This window comes from Siniperca chuatsi, linkage group LG18 (assembly GCF_020085105.1).
Source record: "Siniperca chuatsi isolate FFG_IHB_CAS linkage group LG18, ASM2008510v1, whole genome shotgun sequence".
In the NCBI taxonomy this organism is placed as follows: domain Eukaryota; kingdom Metazoa; phylum Chordata; class Actinopteri; order Centrarchiformes; family Sinipercidae; genus Siniperca; species Siniperca chuatsi.
This window is the reverse complement of record NC_058059.1, coordinates 1,047,184-1,071,541: the sequence shown is the minus strand read 5'-3', so window position 1 is coordinate 1,071,541 and position 24,358 is coordinate 1,047,184. Positions and strand designations below refer to the sequence as shown.

The 24,358-nt window shown below is 43.1% G+C and overlaps 3 protein-coding genes across 10 annotated transcripts in view; 1 reads left to right on the top strand and 2 right to left on the bottom strand.

Annotated features, from left to right (window-relative positions):
• The window catches only part of dmtn (dematin actin binding protein), a 19,935-nt gene extending 9,897 nt beyond the window's left edge, over positions 1-10,038 (top strand). For 3 of the 6 annotated variants that reach the window (XM_044173595.1, XM_044173596.1, XM_044173594.1), the window contains 10 exons: positions 1-51; positions 1,762-1,865; positions 1,961-2,066; positions 2,154-2,209; positions 3,765-3,810; positions 4,738-4,745; positions 5,134-5,199; positions 6,400-6,480; positions 6,654-6,791; positions 7,820-10,038. The exon at positions 1-51 is cut by the window's left edge and continues 84 nt beyond it. In XM_044173595.1, the coding sequence (XP_044029530.1) occupies positions 1-51; positions 1,762-1,865; positions 1,961-2,066; positions 2,154-2,209; positions 3,765-3,810; positions 4,738-4,745; positions 5,134-5,199; positions 6,400-6,480; positions 6,654-6,791; positions 7,820-7,933 (770 nt within the window). In that variant the 3' untranslated portion in view covers positions 7,934-10,038. Of the gene's footprint in view, positions 52-1,761; positions 1,866-1,960; positions 2,067-2,153; positions 2,210-3,764; positions 3,811-4,737; positions 4,746-5,133; positions 5,200-6,399; positions 6,481-6,653; positions 6,792-7,819 lie in introns of those variants that run through there. The other 3 variants (XM_044173597.1, XR_006375455.1, XR_006375454.1) reach the window with 3 other exon arrangements.
• Positions 1-24,358, bottom strand: part of helq (helicase, POLQ like) — a 180,346-nt gene that overhangs the window by 100,214 nt on the left and 55,774 nt on the right. The gene's annotated exons all lie outside the window — the stretch shown is intronic.
• Positions 12,123-24,358, bottom strand: part of ppp3ccb (protein phosphatase 3, catalytic subunit, gamma isozyme, b) — a 29,654-nt gene continuing 17,418 nt past the window's right edge. Inside the window, exons 9-14 of one of the 3 annotated variants that reach the window (XM_044173592.1) lie at positions 24,219-24,344; positions 22,607-22,684; positions 19,422-19,506; positions 17,458-17,555; positions 15,926-15,952; positions 12,123-14,228 (exon numbers count right to left, since the gene is read on the bottom strand). In XM_044173592.1, coding sequence (XP_044029527.1) covers positions 14,053-14,228; positions 15,926-15,952; positions 17,458-17,555; positions 19,422-19,506; positions 22,607-22,684; positions 24,219-24,344 — 590 coding nt within the window. In that variant the 3' untranslated portion in view covers positions 12,123-14,052. Of the gene's footprint in view, positions 14,238-15,925; positions 15,953-17,457; positions 17,556-19,421; positions 19,507-22,606; positions 22,685-24,218; positions 24,345-24,358 lie in introns of all 3 variants that reach the window. The other 2 variants (XM_044173591.1, XM_044173593.1) reach the window with 2 other exon arrangements.

The window sequence follows — 24,358 nt, the reverse complement described above, 5'->3', positions numbered from 1 at the left end:
CTAAGATAGAGACCGAGTACTGGCCCTGCCCCCCCTCCCTGGCTGCCATGGGTAACACTCGCATCAACCACACACAGGGGTCGTTAGCTTGTGTCGTCTGGAACTAAATCACATGGTCTCTCAGCTCAACTCCACCTGTGGTGTAGTCTAAGCCAGCTGCTGCGTCCTGTAGAAATCGCCTAAACGCTACTAGAGGTCTTAACCGAAAGCTGCAGTGCAGGACCTTTGTCTCCCCCTTGTGGCGGCGAGAGCAACTACACCAACACTGTCGACGCCTGCTGATGATGTTTGCCTGCAGTGAGCTCCAGGCTCGTGTTCAGAAATAGTTACAGAAAAACAGAGAAGTTTCCGCAGTTCCAAGACAATAATCCATTATTAGGTAGAGTAAATGCATCAGCTGCATCGCCTGCTCCGAATATTTTACCAGCCTGTCCGAGAGAGAGCAGTAACGTGACTCTTCTCTCAGCCCGTCTCTCAGCCTCTCTAACAGGGAAAAGCTAAAGCTACACCAGTTGTTATCCCTGTTTGTCCTCGCCGTCGATCGCTTTCTTGTCTTGACGGTAACCCGTCCTCTGAACGCAGAGTTTCTTCTGAATCTGGAGCATCAGACACTTTTCTCTCTTAGGTTTTGCTTCTAGTCGCTGCGTCGTTACGGCCGCTCCAGAGCCGTGTAGAGAGAGTTGCATCAACATTCAATTTCAATTCAAGTGTCTTTATTCGCGCGACTGCATACAATACAACGTTTCCGAAGCATATTAACACAAACTATACAACTATAATAAACACAATAAACAGTAAACAATAATAAACGTTCTCTCCAACGGACCTTTTTCGTTTTCACAGTAATGGCGGATCGCGGCGCTCTGCACATGGCTCGGGGTCGCTCCCTGCTTCTGCTCTGTCACTGCTGGTTGGCGTAAAACGCATCATTACCGGTGCGCCAGCGCGGGAATGTCGCCACAGACACCAGATTTAAAGACTGCCGTATAGTGCGACATACGGAGAGATTTACCTGGCGGTGACAGGCTTAACCAGCGTCGCGTGAACTCGTTTGGGAAGCTTTAAACCTGCCGCACACCCGGTTTAACTTAAACCTGCTACTTTAACTGAGGTTTAACGTCGTAGAGAGCAGTGTAAGGGCAGATTTCTGCAGCTCAAATATTCATTTGTAAAAGTTAAAATCTTTCACCGTGTATGAACTTATATGGTCGACACTATCGGTGTCAAACTAATATTGTACAATTAAATTTAAAAAGTGTCACATCTGACTGTCTGACACCAGACTACTGATCACCTGACAGACTGAAGACGTCAGCTGAACGCAAACATGTGTAAACTAATGCAGCAGCACAAGTCCAGTACCTGCAGACCTGAGCTCACAGCAGATTTATATAAGACTGATGTAAGCTGATGTGTTTTCTCAGATTATTGATCCTGCAACAGACTGTAAGGAGACAGAGTTGTAGTTGTCCTACAATACGGTTTGAATCTGTATTTGACTGATGGAATTTATTTTTGTGCAACTAGACTTTAAATGATAAAAACACACACTGTATATTGTTCCAGTGGTATTTTTAAATTCTCTCCTCAGCAGTTAGTGATATGGTCTCGTTTCATCACAGCGGTCAGATCCAAGTTAGCACGCAGCTACATTTCAAACCGCAGAAAAGCTAATGAGATGCTAAGTGACAGAGCTACAGCCGCACACAGCGGAAGGCTGCGTTCGCAGCTTGACCTAACTTCAGGGTTGGACTCTCGCAGAGATTGAGTGGAGGAAGAAGAAGAAGCAGCAGGAGGAGGAGGAAGATGAGTTTGAAGACCTGACAGACGAGGCCAAGACGCTGCAGGAGCAAGAGCTGGAAAAGGTTTGTGGGTAAAAAGTCTGAGCAACACACACACACACACACACAGTAATAACCAGGAGTAATGATGATGGTCACTGTGTTTGTGGTGAATCCAGATCAAGTCCAACCTGGGTCGTCTCATCCTGAAGGAGGAGAAGGAGAAGGCCGTTCATTTTCGGAGGAAGACACAGTCACTGCCCGACAGAACACACATGCACACCAGTAAGACCGTCGGTGCTTCTTCACCTTTCGGTTTGTGGGTTCAGGACGAATCTGGTCTCAGCGCTTCTCTCTTTCGTTCGCCGGCAGGTTTGTCAGCAAGTGCATCAAAGTCTCCCTCGCGCTCAGGGCCAGGCTTGACCAGAGTAAGTGCTTGTGTGCAGCTGCAGTTTCATATGCAGAATTAATGAATTTATTACGCTGTAATCTTTGTTGTCTTTTATGTGGATTTATGTAGTAGGTTTCGCCACATGTTGTATATATTTACACCATATGTTTTATGTATTTAATGAGCGACGGGCCGACGATACCGAGGCACCAAAGCTTGTTTTACTCCCGTGAAGCGACTGCTTCAATACGTTGTGTGAAATGATGAATAACCGCGTCACCGACGACGTCAGAAGCTTCAGACATCGCCGCTGCTTCAAAAAGAGCTTCATTCGGTTTGACAGTGTAGAAAGTTCTGCAGCTAGACTGATACGAACCGTGACGCTGGTGGAACAAGAAGACGGAAATACGGCGATGTACACGAGAAGGAGATGGTCAGAATTATGGGAACATAAAAGGTAATAAAAGTAATAACTTAATGGATATCATTCTCCGATCACACCACATCACGGCTCACGATATGTGACAAAAATATCGAGGTGGAAGAAGTTCTCAGTCTTTTACTTTATACTAAAAGTACTAACACCACAGTGAAGAAATACTCTGTTACGAGTAAAAGTCACGCGTTCATAATTAGTAAAACTACAAAAGTATTGTACCAAAAGTAAAAGTGCTCATTATGCAGAATGATGATGATGATGATTACCGACGCATTAAAGTGTTCATCACTTTAATGTTGCAGCTGGTAAAGGTGGAGCTAATTTTACTACTTTACTACTGCTGAGTTGCTTAATCCACAATAATACATCATAATTTATTAGTTGATTATATCTTGTATTAATAATTGGAATCTGCAAAGTAACTAAAGGTATCAAAATAAATGTAGCGCAGTAAAGAAATACAGTGTTTCCCTCTGAGATGCAGCGGAGTAGAAGTATAAAGTAGCAGAAAATGGAAATACTCAAGTAAAGTACAAGTACCTCAAAGTTGTACTTTGATTATTGCAGAATAATATTCTGAAATATATTATGAATATTATGAAAACAAAGAAATGCCTAAAGCTTTGTCAGCCCATATTTAATTCCCAGCTGAAGCGCTCTGAGTGTCTACGAGCGAAGGGGTTCGTCCTCCTGAGAAAGAACGCGCTCGGTAACTTTCTCCGAAATCTTCTCATTGGATTTCTTGTGTTTAAGTGGAAACTTAGTGCGAAGAAAAGGAGGTCACTAAAATGATTAGGGTTTATCTTCCTGTGAACGTGAAAGAAAATTCGTTCAGCAGATACTTCGGAGCAAAGTGTTGGTGCTAGAGGAAAGGTCAGGGGGTCACCAGCATCAACAGAGATCATCCTCTATATATATATATATATATATTCACATACGTTTCCTGTCAATGTGGCCAATAGTTATCTGTTATCTTGCTCCGGACGTCGGTGTTGGACTGACACACGTCAATAATTTAATACTGGCCGAAGAAAAAAAATGTTAATAAATCTAAATGTTTGTAATTTTAGGTAGAAAATAAACCCTCCAAAGGAAGATTTGTTTCAAAGTGTTTAATATCAAACATAAAATGACTTGTTTTGTGTGTTTGCAGATGCAGTCTGCAGAGTTTTCCACAGATGGAGACAAAGGACTGCCAGGTAGGATTCCTCCCCTGAGCTGTTTCTTATTCAGTTTTACAAAGTTACAGAAATACTGAACAAATAAAGGAAGCACCAACATATTCTGAAAAGAGACTTCTTACTACCTAAAGTGGTAACTTGTGTTACTTCCAAAGCCAAGGGTTAGTATATAAGCTAACTACATTATTTTGTGAGGTCAGGACGCTGCACACTGTCACTGCACCTGACTGCTGTTCAACAAGAAATAGTTCCAACATGTAACTCCCCATAAAACCACAAACTTTGGTTTTTATATTTCAGTTTTTGTATGGCCTAAACACACACTGAGCTTTAGAGGTGCTGGTATGTGAACTTTGGACAGAGCCAGGCTAGCTGTTCCCCTTGCTTCCAGTCTTTATGCTAAGCTAGGCTAACCACATCCTGACTCCAGCTCTGTCAGGTTTGGTCTGGTCTTATTCTATATTTTTCTTGCTGTCATCAAATCTCATGTTCAGACTCAAACCAGCAACAGGCCGGTCCGTCTCTCAGTACCGTCTGACTTCCTGTCTGCGGCTCTCAGCTGCGAGCCCATTGGTTCCTGCTGAAGACGTAAATCTTTAAAAACACAGATCTGTAGCTTCCTGTTTAAAAAGGCTCAGTAGTTTCCTCAAACTGCTGCTCGCTGTAGTTTTTATCAGACCAACAGGAGGAAACAGAGCATCTGTTGGGGACTATTTCCAGCGGCGGATGAATCCACATGTGGTGCTGTAGTGAGTGTTTGGGGCAGCAGGACGGTGTGTGTGGGGCGGAGTCAGAATAAACTACAGTGTGTGTGTTCGTGGTGACGAAGGAACATGTCGCCCAGTTTGAGAGCACAAAATAATTTGAGATAGGACTTTAAAACTGCAGCACTGTGATCATTTTGTATTCCATGTTCTGAACCTTCCTGTCGTCATGTCTTTGCAGCTGCTCAGGTAAGCATGTCTGCTCAGACTGTTTGTGTGGCATGTGCATGGCCAGCGGCACCAGCAGTACTGAGTTTAACCTGCCATCTTTACTGCGACCGAACAGCTGCGAGTCCGCGCTAACTCCTCCTGCACTCAGCTTGAGTTTCTGCACAACCCTGATCCATCTGAACAACGTCTGCCTGCCCTGAACACACGTGTGAACAGATGTTTGTGTGCTGAATCTGCATCTTTACTCCGTCATCATGCACCTATTTCTAACACACCGCTTACTTCTGGCTTGGCATTGCTGTGATGATATTTGTGTTTAGCAGATTGTACAGGAGTATCTTTTATACTGTGTGTGTGTGTGTGTGTGTGTGTGTGTGTGTGTGTGTGTGTGTGTGTGTGTGTGTAGAACGGAGAGGCTCGGAGGGAGAGGATGGACAGAGGAAACTCTCTGCCGAGTATCCTGGAGCAGAAGGTGAGAGCTGCATCGACACCAGCTCAAGTCATCAAGATTCGCACACAGTAAAATATATTCACACAGTCCAGACACACTGCTAAGCTAGGCTAACCACAGGACGTGGTTAGCCTAGCTTAGCACAAAGACTGCAAGCAGGTGGAAACTGCTAGCCTAGCGCCATGAAAAGAGTCAAGTCAGTTGTATTTATATAGTGCAATATCACAAATCTGCCTCAAGGGGCTTTACAATCTGCGCAGCGTACGACGCCCTCTGTCCTCAGACCCTCGAGAAACACTGTATATTCCTTAAAACAACACAAGAGCTGTGTGTTTGACACGTTTATTAAAGAAGGTATAAATATAAAGAGAGACAGAGATGTAGCGACATGGAAATGCAGTGATGCAAAAGCCAGAATTGAGGAGGAAAAAAAGATTATAAAATGTGTAAAAATACGTTAAATAAATATAATGTGTCTAAAAGTAAGAGATGATTTACGGTTTACTGTAAATACATATTGAAACCGGACGATACAGAGAGGCGGCTGAAGAAAGAATCTGTGAATACTGTGAACAACTAAAGTCTTTTTATTCTCTGCTGACCTTTTTATCACGATTAGCGACAAACAGTTCATGTTCCAGATTTAGATTTGATTAGAAGTGATGACGGAGCTTTAGTTTAATCCTTTTTGATTCTGTTATTATATTTCTAAAGCACTGAACAGGAGGAGAACAATGACTTCATAATAAATAAACTCCTCCTACTTTACTTTATATGGATTACAGACTATTAACTGACTCAGACACGGTATGCACGTGTAGATTTAGATTAGCTCAGATGTGTTTATACTTGTATTCATGTGAATATGTTTGTTTAATCTCCTGCGACATTATAAGAAGGCTGCTCATATTTGATATCTCGTCTTCTTAGATGCTGGTGAGTTTATAAATGTGAATAAATCCACGAGGGACACGAAAATAAAACCATTCGTTCATTCATTTGCATTTATACATTTTTGGGGCCATAGTTAATGGTGTTGTAGCACTGGACTGGGTGTTAAAAAGCGTTTGTTATTTTGTTCAAGGACAAAATCAATATGAAGGAAAATACTTGCGGATCATTTTTGCTAAAATCCTGTTGAGCTTAATAATATATGATCAAGCTTAAGAGGTGATGCGCACATGTTGCAGTTAATGATGTTTTCCTCTGTCTGCTGTTCAGATTTATCCCTATGAAGCGCTGGTTGTGACCCACAGGGGGCGCTGTAAGCTGCCACCAGGAGTCGACCGCACTCGACTGGAGGTGTGTATGGCAGGCGGTGATGGTGAGAGTGTGTGTGTGTGTGCTGGTGTGTTTGATTAGTCTGCAGGTTTTCATCCTGAGCGCCGATGTGTCGCCTCAGGACATCAGGACATCCCGGGCCTTTCTGCTCTCTCCTGCCGGCCAGCCATTCTCATCTTTGGTCCTTCTCTTAGCATTTTAGCAACTTTGAAACGACTTCCATCTGTGCTGATATCTATCGGAGCCGCAGAGAGTCCGAACCTGTCAGGAGCTGCAGGAGATACACTCAGAGTGTATTATCACCTTGGTCACGCCAATCACATGCTAATCAGGTACTTAACAGTGATGAGGGAGGTGCAGCCAGAAAACAATAGGCCTGATTACTGATTACTGGGCCATCTTGAAACTATTAGGTCAGTTTCAGGTGAAACTAGCTAATCAACAGATACTCAGGTAGACTCCTCCCTGAGGGCGGGGCTTATGTAACACAGATTAGCTTAAATTTCCAGTTCCCGTCCAATTTTTTCACAATTGAGAATGACTTCCGGATGGGAGCCGAAACGTCTTGATTCTGAAAACAGCGTCCAGACGACTACGACTGAAACCTTTTCTACGATAGAACGCTCCTGGACGAATGAGGGACGACACCGTCCCATAATCATTAATGTTATTAACAGCTGCATGATGTCTCCTGACTGTGTGTGAACCAGGTCTCTGTGGTGGAGCAGTTTACACTCAGACACAGGAGCTCCAATAAAACTAATAACCAATAAGCTACGATAGCGTCCTCCATGTTGGACTCTCCGGCCCTCCGTCCGCTCGGTGATCAGCGCTGCTTCTTTTTGCAGTTAGTGCGTACTGCGGCTGCCCTTCCGAAGTACGTACCGTTACTGCAGCATAACATTGCGCCTTGAACTTTGACCTTTCTTGCTCAAACTCGTGCTGCGCAGAGGATTGTGGGTAAGAATAGCCAGAAAAGCACGCTGGCTTGCACACTGCAAAATGCGACCGGAAGCTGTAGGACATCCTGGTATTTTTGGCGTACCGCACCTGACATATTGGGACGCACTCTGATTCTGGTTTACTAAGTAGTGTGGTAGTATGGGCGCTGGAACGCACACCAGCGCTGTCAGGACGGCTTGTTGTTGGTCAACGGGCAAAGTTCACCAGTCAAGTCGAACTTTGACACAGACTCTGTTAATTTTGTGCCTGCGAGTGAAGTAAAACAATGACGTCTCACTCGGTCGGTGGAGGAAACTTCAGTGACTCTCGGTTGTGTCCTAATCCTACTTTTAGGACGAATCTGAAACGTTTGATGAATTGATAACCTGATTTGTTTGTTTGTTTTCTCTCCTCTCAGAGGCATCTGGCTCCGGAGGAGTTCGAGCAGCTGTTCGGGATGCCGATGGCCGAGTTCGACCGCCTCTCTTTGTGGAAACGAAATGAACTGAAGAAGAAGGTCTCGCTTTTCTAACAGGAAGTGACATCATTCCCCCTCAAATACTCGATGAGCCGCCTGCTTTGAAAGGAGGCGGCGGAGAAAAACAGGCCACGACACAGAGCGAGCCATCACGTTAGTCCACGCAAACATGTCCGCCATCTAACTAACCAATCACGCCCCTGGATGTGCCGCCCCGGATCAGAGTTTACTGAAGGCTGGCCCTGATTAACCCTTTACTCTGACTAACCTTACCTGATGCACTGACACTCAGACATATTACCTGCACTTATAATCACCACTGCTTGCAAACCATCCTCATTATGTGTCCACTCATCCCGATCTTCATCATCATCATCATCATCATCATCCAGTCTGTTCCACTGAGCTCCAGAGGTCTGAATCAGGAAGCGAGATTAGCAGGTTAGCAGCTATCTTCTGGTGTCATGAAGCTGGTTCACCTTTAACCGTGGTAGATCACCGTGGTAAACTATGACGTAGGGCTAACGCGCTAACGACCGAGCAATCAGGTCACTGGAAAAACGTGGATCCTCTCTGCGACCAAAGTCGACATCGGTACAATTACTTCTGTCAGACTAATAAATGGTGATTTCAGCTGCGTATTAACGATGTTAAGTTTCTTTTACGGTCTCACTGCGTGTTCAGACAGAACGAATACAAAGTCGATGTGAAGACGATGACACTCAGGGCGGAGCGATATGACGCGGAGACGTTTTCCGCGCAAGTTCAAAATGTTTCACGGTGAACGAAAAACTCAAGGTTTTACGAGTCTGAAATAACAGAGAGCTGGAGTTCCTGCTGAGATCAGAGTCTGGCATTGACAGAGGGCAGAAGTTACGGCAGGAACGGTGGGAAAGTACATTTTGCAGATCTCTGAATTCACCAAGTTCTGAAACCTGACTCTCCGATCCGACCAGGACTTGTGTAAACCAGACTGAGAGTCTGCAGCTAGCAGCTCTGTGAGGCTGCACTTAGAGACAGCGGTGCTTTGAGCTAAATGCTAACATCAGCGTGCTAACACGCTCAGAATGACAATGCTGATGTTTATCGGGTGTAAAGTTCACCGTGTTCACCATCTGTTAGCATGCTAACATTAGCTAGTCAGCAGTGAACACAGAGCGCAGCTGAGGCTGATGGGAGCGTCAGCAGCTCTGCAGGTGTTCGGTCAGAAACCAAAGTGTCGGACGCGTTAACGTGTCGACCTGATGGTGGCGCTAGATGGAAAGTCAGAGGATCAGCAGAGTTATTACAGTTCATCCTGAGGGGAGCATGAACGATGAAGCAGCTGCTGCTGGTGTTTCAGTCTGGACCGAAGTTATTGGTGAATGAAATGAACGAACATTTTCAGTCACGACGACTCTCTGAGCTGAGCTGAGCGAAATGATTTCAATCAGCAGTCGTTTGTTATTCCTCGTGTTTCCGCAGCTTCTAGTTGTGATTTTATTGTTTATATATCTCACCTCTTGTTGCCGCAGTAACCCAGTTTTCTGCGCAGACGTCACGGCTCTGTGATTGGCTGTGATTAACAGCTTTGCCTCTCCCACACGACCACGCCCAGAGTTAACGGGACCAGTGGACAACCAGCTTCATGATACCAGTCACCAGGTCCACCAAACAGAAACAGACTTCACGGTACAGTCCTCTGATGCTTTCTGCTTTTAACTTGAATGACAGCTGATTAATGTGAGGAGCTACTGTCACATATTAAACATGTAACTGATTGTAATATCTATTGATTATGTGGAGCTTTTAATTTATTTGATGATTGTAATTTTTACTGCCACAAGTTTGTTTGCAACTGTAAACTCTTTTCTTAATTTGAAAATATTATTTTTTCTGTACAGTTTTCTTTTTTTGTATGAGCACCCACGGATGACTTGCTTCCTCGCTTTAACATCTTCCCACACATTTCAGCCACGTACCTGACATTTTAAAGGAGCAGTTCACACTAATCAACGTGGTAGCGTCTATATTGGATCGTGTCTTGAGGTAGAAAGCGTCTCTCAGCCGTCGTCTTCACGCTCAGTGTCCGTTCTTCGTGCTTTCTTCTGGTTACACCTCCACGCCATCCAGTCCTCGTTGTTTCTGTTGTACGATGTCAAATAAACCGGAGAAAAATAGATGCTGTTCAATGTTTTTTGTCTCGCCTCCTTTAACCCATCACACCCTGAGATCTCCATGAAATGTTTTGTTCTATAGTTAACTAACAGCACCCGTTTTAAACGGATCAGTTGACCCAAATTACACAAAAAACATCAAACATTTTCACTTGGTGGTATTAAACCATCCAGAAACTATCCAGAGTAACAGGGAGATTTTATCTATTAAGATGTTTGTTGTTATTTTTTAAAGCTGCACAGTATTTTGTTTTATATTACCAATGAACCACATGACTGTGCAATGTGTTAATAGGTAACTGTCAGTGGTGCAGGAAGTACTCAGATCCTCTGCTGCAGTGAAAGTGTGAGAGTGTGATCAGGGAAAAGCCCTTAAAGCATTAAAGCAGTGCAGCGTCCCTGTGGCTGCTGTGCTGTTATATATTCTATCATCAGGTTATTATTCCTCGTGCATTAATGTAAAGCAGGATGTTGCTGCTGCAGCTGGTGGAGCTGGAGCTCATGTTGAACCGGTTTGTATCGGACTGCAGCTGATGATGCTTTTCATTCTGGATCCATCTGCTGATTCTTTTCTCCATCGATCGATCGATCGGTTTGGAAAACTGGTGAAAACAGTGAGAAACGCCGTCACGACGACCCAGAGCCCAAAGTGACGCCTTCACCGTGTCGTCGTGTCCGACCGACAGTCCAAAGCTCGACGTTATTAACAAACATCACAGTTATTACAGTCGTTCAGAGGAAAAGCAGCCAGGAAGTGATTTTACACCAAAAATGACAAACGATCAAATAGTTGACAATTAATCAACAATTTCACTGCAGGACATGAAGTCCTTCCGATACTCGTGTTACCTGTGAGGTTTCATCGACTGATGTTGGACTTTTGAGGCCGATAAAGACAATACAAGAGTTCCTTAAATGTCTCTTAAAGAACAGTGACTCAGATGTTTAGTGTTATTATATGTAATGTTTGGGACATTTTACAGTGTAAAAATAAATTTCTTGTTACTCACTGTAACGGTCTGATATATTAGTCGAATTAAATACAGTGAGAAATCGTGATTTTTTTTCACCGTAACATTAAACAGATGATATTGGACTCCTTAAAGGGACAGCTCACCCCAAAATCTAAATCATATATTTTCCCTCTCACCTGCAGCGCTGTTTATCCAGCCGGACAGTTTTGGTGCGAGCTGCAGAGTTTTGCAGATATCGGCCGTACAGACGTCTGCTCACCTTGCTGAGGAACAAAGTCTGAGGATTATCTTCAGTAACCGGGTCCTGATTTCTGGAAAGAGACTTCGCCGATGAGTTTTTCCAAATGTATTGTTTTGGCGCTTTGAGCTCCACGAGCCGAGCGCCGTATAGTCCCGTTATATTCAAACAACGCAGACGTCTCTACGGCCGATATCTGCAAAACTCTGCAGCTCGCACCGAAACGCTCCAGCTGGATAAACAGCGCTGCAGGTATTTTTGATTTTAGGGTGAGCTGTCCCTTTAATATCTGCAGTTGTATTGAGGAGATTTAAAACCCCAGTAATCAGTTCTGGACCTAAATAGACCATAACGGTTCATCCCTGATATTTTCTACCATCACTTTTATAAACGCAGCACATTAACACCTCATGTTGGATTCACTGTTCATTTGTTACTACAGAGCTTCACACCTCCGCGCTGTAGTGATTCGCTCACACCTCTCGTCGTGAAAGACTCTGTAGTGCTGTGATTGTCCCGGTTGTGTCGTGTTTAAAACACCTCCCCACCCCCACCCCCACCCCCACCCAGCCCACGGCTGTATTTTTATTATCATCAACCTTTTCTGTGTCGCTGCGGCAAACTTGAGCTGCAGAGCTACTTCATCTGGAGCGAACTGCAGGTAATAATGTGGAGGTTTTGCGTTGCTAAGAGACATATGGGCCTACACATAAAAGCGAGGAGCTGGCGATGTTTCAATGCCACTCGTCTCTCCGCTGGATGAAGCTGCACAAAGCAACACCTCCCACGCCGGCCTTTGATTGGCAACCGCACGCGTCCTTGAGCGCCGAAAGCAGCAGCAGTAGCAGCAGCATTCAATAGACACACAAGCACCGTTACATTTCTGTTTTTTATTTGAATGGAGTGAAACATCTACATAAATGAGAGGCCTCGCAATACACGTACGACAAAAAAAAGTTCTCTCCTTTTTTATTCTCCGAATTTAGCTGTAAAGAAAAAAAACAAACAAACCTTGATTTTATTCTTTAAACCGTTTCTGTACATTCTGTGAGATATGTTCTGAGACACGAACAGAAGTCAGAAATGAGGCCTCGCTCCCGACAAGATCCCAACATACTTTACCCACCCACCTCCCCAAAATATAAAGAACAGTTAAATCAAACCCACCCAGGTCGGAATCGTCACTGTCAACACACCTGAAACACACCTCGGGTCTCGTCCTTCTCCTGCTTCTCTTTTTAAAGGAGATTTCCGGTTTATTAAAACTTGGGTCTCGTCTGTAGTTTTGTCAGTTCTATCGGCGACAAACATTAGACTCACTAAGTTCATATCCGAGATCTGGGAACACTAACGACAAGCCAGACACAGGTCATCCAGATTATCTACACCTGCAGGTGTTGGTCGCGAGAGGAATCTTTGCTCTGAATCGCCGACGAGTCTGTAAACTTCGGTTTGCTGGGAAAGAACCAAAATGATCAGTAAAAGCCACGAGAGGACGTTCACTCTGTTACAAACTGGAGGGCTGGAGTTAGACAGACGTGGCTGTTCACCAGGCAGGGAGGCTCTAATGAAAGATGCTATCCAACTGCATTATGGGAAATGTAGGATCCAGCGTTTTTGGACTAAAAGTCATGATATCTCCACCTCTGCTGCTCAGATTTGGACCGTCCTGTCTTTATTCTGTCTCTTGTGAGTCTCCCAACTTTATAGAAGTGTACTAACGCATAACTGGAGGACGGCTTCGAAGGTTTGAATAAAAATGGGCAGCTGGAGTAACTACAGTACAGGAAGTGGGTCTGTAAACTGTGACGGATGTTTACGGTCTAACCTGGAGGCGTTTCCATCTCGTCTGAAGGTCTGACTGCTGACGTCAGCGACGTCTCAGCTATTTCTTTGTTATCATAAGACCAAGCTGTTTGACATAAACATCTTAACTCATGCTCCAGTTAACTAGCTGTTTCTGGAGCTTTTGACCACATCTTAACAACTCAGCATCATCGTCAAGCAACAAAAAGCTAGTAAGTGGACCTTGAGTTAAGATTTTGCCGTCAAACTACCATTTCCAACCTTAATAATGAACTTCCACACTCAAGACCCGAGTTGTAATAAAGCGGAACAGCCCTTTAACTATTCCTCTCTTTTCCACCATCTTTCTGCGCCCCTCCATCCCTCCCTCCCTCCCCCCTTCTCCCCCCGCTCTGGATAATTAAGCCTAAATCTATGTGTTGTAAAAAACAAACAAAAAAACCCATCACATTGAAAAGAGGGAACAATTAAAATATACATATATAATATAAATGTCAATACTTGCTCCTCAGAGCTCAGTCACACTATCATTGGCATAAGAAAGGATGGATTTTATGCGATCTGATTCTTTCGTTTCTGCTGTGTGTGCGTGTGTGTGTGCGTGTGTGTGTGTGTGTGTGTGTGTGTGGGCACGAACACAGCGTTTGAATGAGCGTCACTTCCTCCCCCGCCAAAATAAAACGCTGATACAAAGGTGTCGTCCCGAACACCGGCCTCCTGATTATAAAATGGATTTGCCTGGATTCGACTGGGCAGTGATTGCATTTAGCAAGTCCACGTCGCATGTGCGGTTGAGATTTTATCCTGTTCAGTCTTAAACTATGATATTTAATAGATGATAAAATAAATTAAGCGTGGTGAGAGTCGCTCGGACTGAACTGCCTCTTCTCCTGCTCTTAAAAAGGAGAGAAGAGGGGAAGGGAAGGAAGCAAGGAGGGCGGGAGGAGAGGTGGAAGAGAGGAAGAAGAAGGGAGGTAAGAGGAGGGAAAGGGGGAGGATCTAGGCCTGTGCGTTGGTGCCGTTCTTGTCCGGAGGTCCGGTGCTGGCCGGCAGGTTGTTGAGGGAGGGGGTGGCCTCGTTCTGCCTGCTGTCGCGGCGGGGGGGCATCCTCTCGTTGATGCGGTCCAGACCTCGAGCCTCCTCGAAGCTCTGGATCTTGTGCTGCGGGTTGAAGCCTTGAATGGCTGCGGGGAGACGGAAACGTATGAGAGCAGAGCCACAGCGCGGCGGCCATCAGAGACACAGCAGGCTCACAAACTCAGCGTAACGCTCGTCGATACGCCGAGCCACAGAAGACTGATCCGCAACAAACTAATCCTCGAGCAGGGCTGGGCAACGTCACCTAATATCAATATCACGATTAACTGTCACATCTAACTCAGTGACGATTAATAAATGATATCTGTGCACAAGCGTCTTGGTCTTCACAGTGAACTTATTAATAACTGTACTGAACACAATTACAGAAACTCACGGATATTTATTTAACATATTAACAGAAGTATTTGCTAAAGTAGGAAAATCAAACTAAAATCTGCTGTAATCAGTATTATAAACAGATCTGAATAACACTTTTATGGCTTCTTTCATACCATCAGCAGGATGTTTTATGGGATGGAGTGACATTATTTTAATAAACAGGCTATAGCTTTCAGCTATGTGGACCTAATAAACTGACCACGAGTGCATCGGAAACTGTACATCTAAATGACACGTGTGAGCCATTTCCTCCACACGCTGAATCTGAATAAAGTCTTTTTTTACTGTGTTGCTTTGCTGCATGTTTAGTTGTGTTCTGATCAAATTTGCTGCATTTTCTACGATGAATATTTTACACCTCACTTAAAGAACTGTGCACTAGACGAAATTAAGATTTCTGACTTTCTATCGTATTTCATGAACACTGAGTGGCATTTTTGCTCCAAACCCTCTTTAATTTCCGACCCTGCTGCACACAGTTATTAATGGTACATGGAGTATACAGAATACTGGGAGCACTGGTTGGACCAGGAGAGAAAACTTACTTCAAACAGGACAACGACAGCATGAAGACAAAGAAACAGACTTTCATTAAAAGGACCATTTCACTGTTATTATTGCGGAAAGTTGTGAATTATTTACAGCTACAATGTAAAACCTTGTCGTTAATGAGACATAAATTCTATCAAATAGTGTCCAGTAGAGTCAGAGAGGTGTTTCGGTTATTTCGCCTACCCTCACTGATATAAACGGGGTGGACAAAATAGTAGAAACACCTGTCAGCATAACGCAATACAATTTCCACAAACTACATCCTAAAAAAAAAAAAAAAAAAAGGATCATAAAGTTGAATCAACACAACATTATAACCTGAAGGGAGGATTTATTAGAGGACTGACGTATTAGACTGCATTAGTTTTAGCCAGCTGTACCTAATAAACTCCAGTAAGAGCGCCCACAGGAGGAGTTCCAGCTGACAAATACATTAATAAATATATCTGCTTAGAACTACATTACAGTGTGTTATAAGACCATTTATTCAAAGATAATGTACTGCTTATACACACTAAAGAGGGGAGATTAGAGTAAAGTGTTACCAGTTTTCTTAAACTACACATACGAGCCTCTTAAGAACTAATCTGTTGTTTGAGGCCCGACGTCCCTCCGAACACACACATCGCTGTGAAGTTCAATGCCCTAACTTTCACATTTTCCCTGCGTTAGAACAGGATTCAGGACAAAGTGTCTCTTTAAAACTGCGACAGCCTTGGACACAAAATCAGAGATAAAAAAAGACTTTTAACAGCATCAAGAATCACATGACCACATAGTTAAATACATGACAGAGCTGAGAGACAGACAGACAGACAGACGGACGGAGATGGTTGCATACCTCGTGCCTCTTCTGCCTCTACGGTGGCTGTGTAAGCGTGAGTAGAAGTGCCATGCCCAAAACCAATGGAGAGAGAGTGGGAACGTTATATATCAATGCATTCAGTCAGTCACGTTATCACTGCAATCAGTCAGTCCTGTTAACATGTAGTCTATCATCATACAACACCCCCCCCAATCCCAAATGGTAGTGACCACAGAGTCAGAAGTTAGAACAGAAATACATGATTAAAAAAGAAGGTTGTATAATAATCATCATCATCATAATCATAATCATAATAATAATAATAATAATAATAATAATAATAATCAGGGTTTGTTAGACAAATAAAATGTGCTGCTCTGAAAAGCTACAGATTACAGATTAACTACAGATTTGGTCAAAAATCAGTTAAAGGAATAGTCCAACATTTGAGAGTGAGGTGTTCAGATGGATCAGTCTCATGTCTGTGTGTTAAGTACGGCGCTGGAGTAAGGCTGTGGTTAGCTAGCTAGCTTAGCATAAAGACTGGAAGCAGGGGGAAACTGCTAGCCTAGCTCTGTCCAATGTTCAATATTACACCTACCGACACCTCTGAAACCGGGCACTCAGCGTTCTGATTAAGACAGATTTCAACCACAAACTGGTCGACAAATTTTTAGAATCGAGCTGAAATTCCTGCAGATCTGTTCAGTTTGAGGTCACGATTAACGATTAATCACCTGAACGATCAACGAGCCGGCTGTCAGACGATCAGTTGGACGTCCGACAGTGACTTTTAGGCTAAAGTGACTGAGGCGTTTATTCAGACCGACAGGTTAAAGCTGCCTGTGGAGTTTGTTTACATTCAGTGTTTCTCACCAAACCTCACTGAGTGTATTCTTGGAGGTCACAACACATTTCCTCTCTCTTTAAAAACCCTCGCAAAGCTGATTTTTCTTGCCAAACCTGCATTGTTTACACCCATTGTTTACTAGTAAGTACTCCCCTTTTCTTTCCTGCCTTTGTTGGTCGTTGGCAGGAACGTGCAACAAAACAGGAACCCACTAATAGAGAAAACTGCTCCATAGCGCTACTACAGGTGAAAAACTCCACAGGGAACCTTTAAATTGCCAGAACATTTATACAACGAGGTGCATGTCTGAAAGGGCTTCAGTTTCTTTAGATTTGGTGTCATTAAACTACCTTAAAATCACATTTAACTGCTTTAAATTGTAGATTAATTCCTTATATTGATATCTGTATATTTTGTTCTTACACAAAACTGTTCAAAACATAATGATATTACAGTCTGTTTGCCGTCAAGCCTGAACCAGCTTCACAGTTTTTGTGGGTCCTCGTCTTTAAAGGGCAGCCTGGTAGAGCTCTCTGAACAGAACGGTCCTTTAGAGGAGGAGAGGATACCACTTGACATTTCCATTTCACTGTGTGTACGTTTGAGTGTTTGTTTCTGAGCGGTTAGTCTCTCGGTGTGAGTGCAGGCACAGGGAGTTAGTGTTAGCTGGACTCTGTGTTAGCGTTTTGGTGGGATGCTCGGCTGCGTTTACACTCACCGCTTTGCAGAGTTCGCCGACCTCCGGACAAAACTCCCACGGGCAGCGTTCCTGTCGGGGTCAGCCCCTTCAGCTGTAACACACTCTCGTTCTCCTCTCTGTCAACACACACACAAATATATACCTTTGTCAGAGCGATCAATGACCTTAAGATCAACAGTGGTTCAAAAAGGACTCGTATTTTAGTCTTTGGCACAGCTGATCGTGATATTTAGAGATTCAGCTGGTCTACCAGGATCTGCTCAAACTGATTTTCCTCTTATTTTTAAAAAGACAGGAGTTTTATAATCTGTTGAACCACGTATTTTATCATCAGAGGTTCCACAAGGATCAATCCTTAGACCACTGCTTTTTTCATTCTATGCAGATGATACACAGCTGGACATTTCTCTCTCCTCTGATGATCTCAGTCCTGTAAAAGAGCTGGTTATCTGTTTGAATGAATGAAAAATGATTAATAAATTACTGGAAATCCAGACGTTTTTTTACAGTTGAATAACGAATAATGAAATGTATTCCCACGTTCTGAAATAAAGTCAGGAACCTCGAGTAAAGCTGTATTTAAACTTCTGGGTTATTTTGCCATTAAGTGATTATACACTCAAACATGTAATTACACGTCGGGGCTGCGTCAGCTACGGAGAGACCACAGGGCGGCAACAAGAACTGTGATTGGTCAGCTTTAACTAAGACATGTAAAGCCTCTTCTCGCTGTGACTCCCAGTCTATCACAGTGAACAGTTTTATAAACCTGAGCCTGTCCACCGCCGCTCTGCATCACACACTGAAGAAAGAATGTAAACAGTCTCTGTGGGGAATATAAAGAAAGCACGATACGGCCTGATCACATACGATACATCCGGGTGGAGTTTCATCAACAGGTGAAACAATAAATGAAACCAGACACTGTAGGTATCTACAGTGGGACTCCTGTTACCTCCTTGAGTCGACCATGCAACTTACTGTTATTGAGTAATGTTTTGATCCCCAGTATATGTCTAACCTGCTCACTGATGACAGTCCAGTCTAGTCAGTAACTATAATCCAGTCATATAATCTATTTTATTCTGAAAAGGCAATATAATATATCAATATGAGTATTTTTGGTATTTTAAGTATATTTTGATGCCAGTACTTTTGAATGTAGGACTCTTACGTATAACAGAGTACTTTTACACTGTGGTATTGCTACTTTTACTGAAGTAAAATATCTGAGTGCTTCTTCCACCAAACGTAACTAATGTAAAACTAGTCATGCATTCATTAAGTGAGGGTGGTAAACACAGCGGAGCGTAACGTAAACACGTAACAAAAGCAGAACTGATGAGCAGCCTGCTGCTACCACACAGTTATTATTAGTGAATTAATAATCACTATCACAAATCACATTGGAAGAAGAACTTTAGAGAACGTGTCTGTGATGCTTTTCTGGGCCTTAAGATAACTCAGAGACATTTTCTGCACACAAATTATTCTGACACACTTCCACAGGATTAAAGGAGGACACATGTAAATCAAGGAAAAAGTCATTAGCCTTATACTTAAGTGGAGCACGACTGGAAACAGGATAGAACTGCAGTCTCAAGCACAGTATTTTTTTGTCCAATAACCTAATTTATTGGACTTAGTTAAGTTTCTTAAATAAGATAGTCCCACTGAAGTAATGAATCTTTCTTTCATGGTCAGGAAAGAAGCATCAATTCAAACCTAAATCCACAATCAGCATGAAAATACAAACAAAATCATAGAGAAAGTGTTAAAAAAAGGCAAAATGACCCTCATCAAAGTTCCCAGACAGCAGCAGTGTGACAGCATCAGGGGCCAATTTAAACCTTAATACTCCTCACTGGGTCTTCATGTTCCTCACGATAAGCTCAAACTGATGGTGACCGGCTCTTTCAATCTTACAAACATTTATTTTCATGTAAAATTCAACCAAATAATGAGAGAAATAAAAAACACACCTGAGCACAGAGAAGACGCGAGCCATCTTTCCAATCGCCCGGATCTTATTTCTGATCACCTCCTTTCTGACAGCTGGAGTTCCACCTGAACAACAAAATTAAATGACGTCAGTCAAAGAAAGGAACTGTAAGAAAAACACGACAATCAAAGCTCCATATGTACTTTCCTTTGGAGACCTCAGCTGGTTGTGAGTGGTGAACTTAAGTGCTCAAAATGTACGCTTTCGTCTTTGGTTACGGCCGGAAAATCTCGACTATGTGGAGCATGGCAGGTTTTATTTTTTCAACTAATATCTTATGCATGCAATAACTGTAATAATAATTTGTGTGTACAAATTAGTAATTTAGAACAAAAAGACAACACAGTATTGTTTAACTGTATGTTCTCTTAGTTCACAAATATACACAAGTCATTCATTTGAGATTACGAATTAAGTGCTTTCAAATTAATTGAGCAGAGCAGAATTATTACTTTTACAGCACCAAATGCGTCATTTGTGTGCTAATTTGAGAACATCAGCAATTCGTTTTTTGTCTCCATGAAACCTGCAAGGCTCCAAAAGACTAGTTCAGTTTGTTATGATAAAAAAAATATTCAATGTTTACTTAACAACCATGACTTGCAATAGATGTGTTTCAACCAGAACCCAAAGTGATCCATCTCCCAAATATCTAGACCAGAGGTTTTCCAACTGTGGGGCGTGGAGGGAGAGACATGAGGCAAAGATACTGCGTGAGGTGAATTGTGCAATTTGAGTCAGAAATCGTACTTCTTCTCTGAGTCATAACTCAGTCGAGTCTTAACACACAGACATGAAACTTGTTTTCAGATTCAGTGCGACTTCTGAGGGTTTCAGGATCTCTGATGTCGATAGCAAATAAACATCCACGAAGTCACTTAGAAATCAGACAAAAGAGACGCTGCTTATAGCTGCAGAACCTGCCTGAGAATCTTCCTGTTTCTAAGTTTCCTTCAGTCTCGCAGTGATCCAGAGACAGCTGTCTGTCCGTCCACGGGTCCACTGCAGACAGGAGCTGCTGACAGCTGGTTCGGCTGCTCTAATGGGACAGTCTGACTACATGTGAACACATACAGGCAACAGGCTCAATTTGTAGCCCGCAGCTAACTCACTGACTCCATGGCAACATTACACTACAATACATTCCCCAAAGCATTAAGGGAACTGTAGTTCCAAAACCTGGAGCATGATTATCCCCTACATAGACGTAAGCCATTGAAATGATAGGAGTGACAAAATCCATTAATATTGATAGTGCAACATGAAAAATCTATATTTTTGTTGGCATAATTAATGCTCAGAATGTCCCTTCAACATGGTTCTTATATTCCTCAAACTGACACTCGTCTCCATCCATTCACATACAGATATTTGCAGTGTGTTGAAAACCTGCGGACATAGAGGCAGAGTTACCTCGATTTTGTCGGGGGAGGCACAGTGTCAGACTTTGAAAGTTCAATTCAAGAAAGCAGCTATTGTGCTAGTGCGAGGCAGAAATCAAACGACTGTTCTGCAAACACAGCATGTGATGTACACTGTATGCTCTGGGGACAGAACAGTATAACCTAGCAACAGATTGCAGAGACTCGGCTGTGGCACTCGGCCAGTCTGTGGACAAACACTGCATTGTGTTGGCATCAGCTCGCAGCAGCGACTGTAGGAGAACGTGTTACCGGCCAAAGCTTCACCATCACATTGACACACAGAAGAACTCATTTCAGCGGCTAACGCCACGCTCCAACTTTCCTCCTAAAGCTGCGCTGTGTCTGATTAATATATATTCAGAGAAAAAGACTGGCGAGTCACTATCGGTCACCACGGCAACTCGCCAATTTTTACACAGTCTTCAGTGACTGACTGCGCACTATAAATATTTAACCAACAGACATTACCATCCACAGAGCATCGCTAAAAACGATTAAAATCACATCAGTGAGCCGCTGTGTTGCACTGGCTGACATGTTCCTTCATCACCATGAACACACACACTGTAGTTTATTCTGACTCAGCCCCACACACACCGTCCTGCTGCCCCAAACACTCACTACAGCACCACATGTGGATTCATCCGCCGCTGGAAATAGTCCCCAACAGATGCTCTGTTTCCTCCTGTTGGTCTGATAGAAACTACAGCGAGCAGCTGTTTGAGGAAACTACTGAGCCTTTTTAAACAGGAAACTACAGATCTGTGTTTTTAAAGATTTACGTCTTCAGCAGGAACCAATGGGCTCGCAGCTGAGAGCCGCAGACAGGAAGTCAGACGGTACTGAGAGACGGACAGACATGTTGGTTTGAGTCTGAACATTAGATTTGTTGACAGCAAGAAAAATATAGAATATCACCTGAATTATACTTTATACATTTAAGAGAGTTTCTGGATTGCTTTCCCATCAGTTTCCATTCATTTCACAACATGATTATCAGCACAATTCATCGAAATATTATCGAAATATGGCCAAGTGCAATATCCAAATCGCAGAAGCTGCAGTTGTTTGATGAAAAGGTAAAAATGTGTGACAAACATTATAATGAAGTGCTGCGGTGCTGCAGAGACGTGAAAACGCGTTTGTTTGGTGCCGACCCCAACAAATGTCACGTCGTCGTGATGTGTTTCAGACACGAAACACCCTTTCATTTTTTTCCAGTTACTTCATTATCACGTGGTAATGCAGCCACAAGCAGGAACCATTTTGAAACTCTCCTTGTTGGTGTGTTCAAGGACAATCTGATATCCAGCCGTTGAGAGCTGTGAGCTACTTTTAACAGAACTAAATCCTACCCAGAATACATACAAGCCGACAACAACGTAGTGAAAAGGAACATGTGAATTTGGTCGGTTGCTGTTCAGCAGATAACTCTACAGTCTGACATGTCCAACGACAAGAAGAGCTTTCATAATTCACACCTACACAACCACATTACCATCACCTAACACAAAAAACACAAAGGTGACAAACGGTTCTCTGAGAAGGTTTACATCTCTGTCTCTGCAGGCTGTTCTTCGAACTGCACTGAAACGAGCGGAAGCTACCGGCTGTGAAAAACAGTTTGTAGTTAAATGAGTTGAAACATCTGCGAGGTCTAACTCAGTCAGCAACACTATTTTCTTTATGCAAAACTAAACATTTGGGTGCGATGATGAGAGAAGGCGTTACATCCTCTTACCCTCGCATGTGTCATCCCCTTCTGACATCAGCTCGTCGTCAGAGCAGATGTTCAGCACGTTGACCAGCATCTCTGTCACTGTGTGAAAACACGAGCACAGACCAGCGTCACATTCAGATCACGAGCAGGTTTGATCAGACTATGAGGAAGTTCAATGATACATACACAGAAACATGCACAGGGTTCATGCTAGGGCTGCAGCTGATGAGCATTTTCATTGTAGATTATTCTGCAGATTCTTTTCTCGAATAACTGGTTAATCGGTTACTTTAAAAGCTGAAAAAAATAAAAATAAAAACGGCATTCACAATTGCTTAGAGCCGACAGCGATGCCTTCTAGTTCACGGATTTTATCGACCAACAGTCCAAAACTTCAAGACCTTCAATTTACTGTCATAAACGACAAATAAAACAGCAAATATTCACATCTGAGAATATTTGGCTGACCACAGGTGATTTTAGAGCTGACTGAAACGATGTTAATCGATTTTTTGCCAAATAATTTTATGTTAATCGATTTATCGATTAATCAACTACTAAGCCATCACTTCCCGCTGCTCACGTTTCACAGTGAAAGCTCTCTACTGACAAATCATATGGAGGCTTTTATTGTGAAGCAGCAACAGGAAGTGCATTAGCGTTCATTCTCACATAAAGGCCGGTATTAAAATAACAGCAGAGGGCTAGCACAATTAGCTAATAAAGGCTAACAAACAGAGGAGGGCGAAATCACCTGTAGCCAACAACAAAAAGCTCCCGCATGGTAAATTCAGTGTAATGAATATTTCTACAGCACTAATTCAAATTAAAATCCTGCCAATAACGGGAAGCAGAACACTTTTAAAGTGAAAAATATGAACAATCAGGAAAAACAGAAAAGTGAATTAAGTGGTGAATCCCTGTAGGCTTAAAATCAACAGCATCAATATTATTAATAAATGTAAATGTCTAAAGACTGTCTTCGCCTCTGCATAAACTACAACACTAAAAAAATGGTCAAAGCCTGAATTTGTGCAGTAAGTAAACCGAACATGCTGCTGGTCTCAAAAACAACATCTGAATCTTTCTGGCTCACAGTGTCTCAATGATCAGCTGTGAATCTGAACTGTATCAGGAAACAGGAAAACCTAATTATGTAACACAATTACACAAAGAGCTGCGAACCCATAATGACGTCCCTCCTCTGATACTGTGGCTATGTCACATGACACGTAACTCCCATCTGCGTCACAAGATAGATTTAGATCGAGGCTGCGGTTTAGACCGAGATACGCGGGGCAGATAGCAGATCGTCACTGGCAACCAGAACGCTCAGTCTTCAGCAGTTTATGGTCAAATGCGATCGAAACACGAGAATTTAATATTTTCAACGTGGAACCGGTTCTGCAGGATCTGCTGGACGGATTTCTTGGCTTAAGAAATGAAATCCTTTACAAACATCAGTGTCATACATGGGTTTGTTTACTTCTGCCTACGACTTGGATTGGACTGATATGGCAGCCATTTGCAAGGTGTTTTTCTTGTACTTCTCTAATGCTCTGCAGCCCGAATACACAGTACTGACACATACGCACACGCCATCGCAGACTCACACCAGGGACAGGAGTCTCACCTTTCTCTCCGACGAAGGGCAGAGACCAGGTGAACACGTCCATAAAGTTGGGCAGCCAGTACGGGTGAGGGGAGCAGTTAAACTGCCGGATGTTCATCACATTATTCTCATATTTCAGCACCGCCGCTGAGGACAAAACA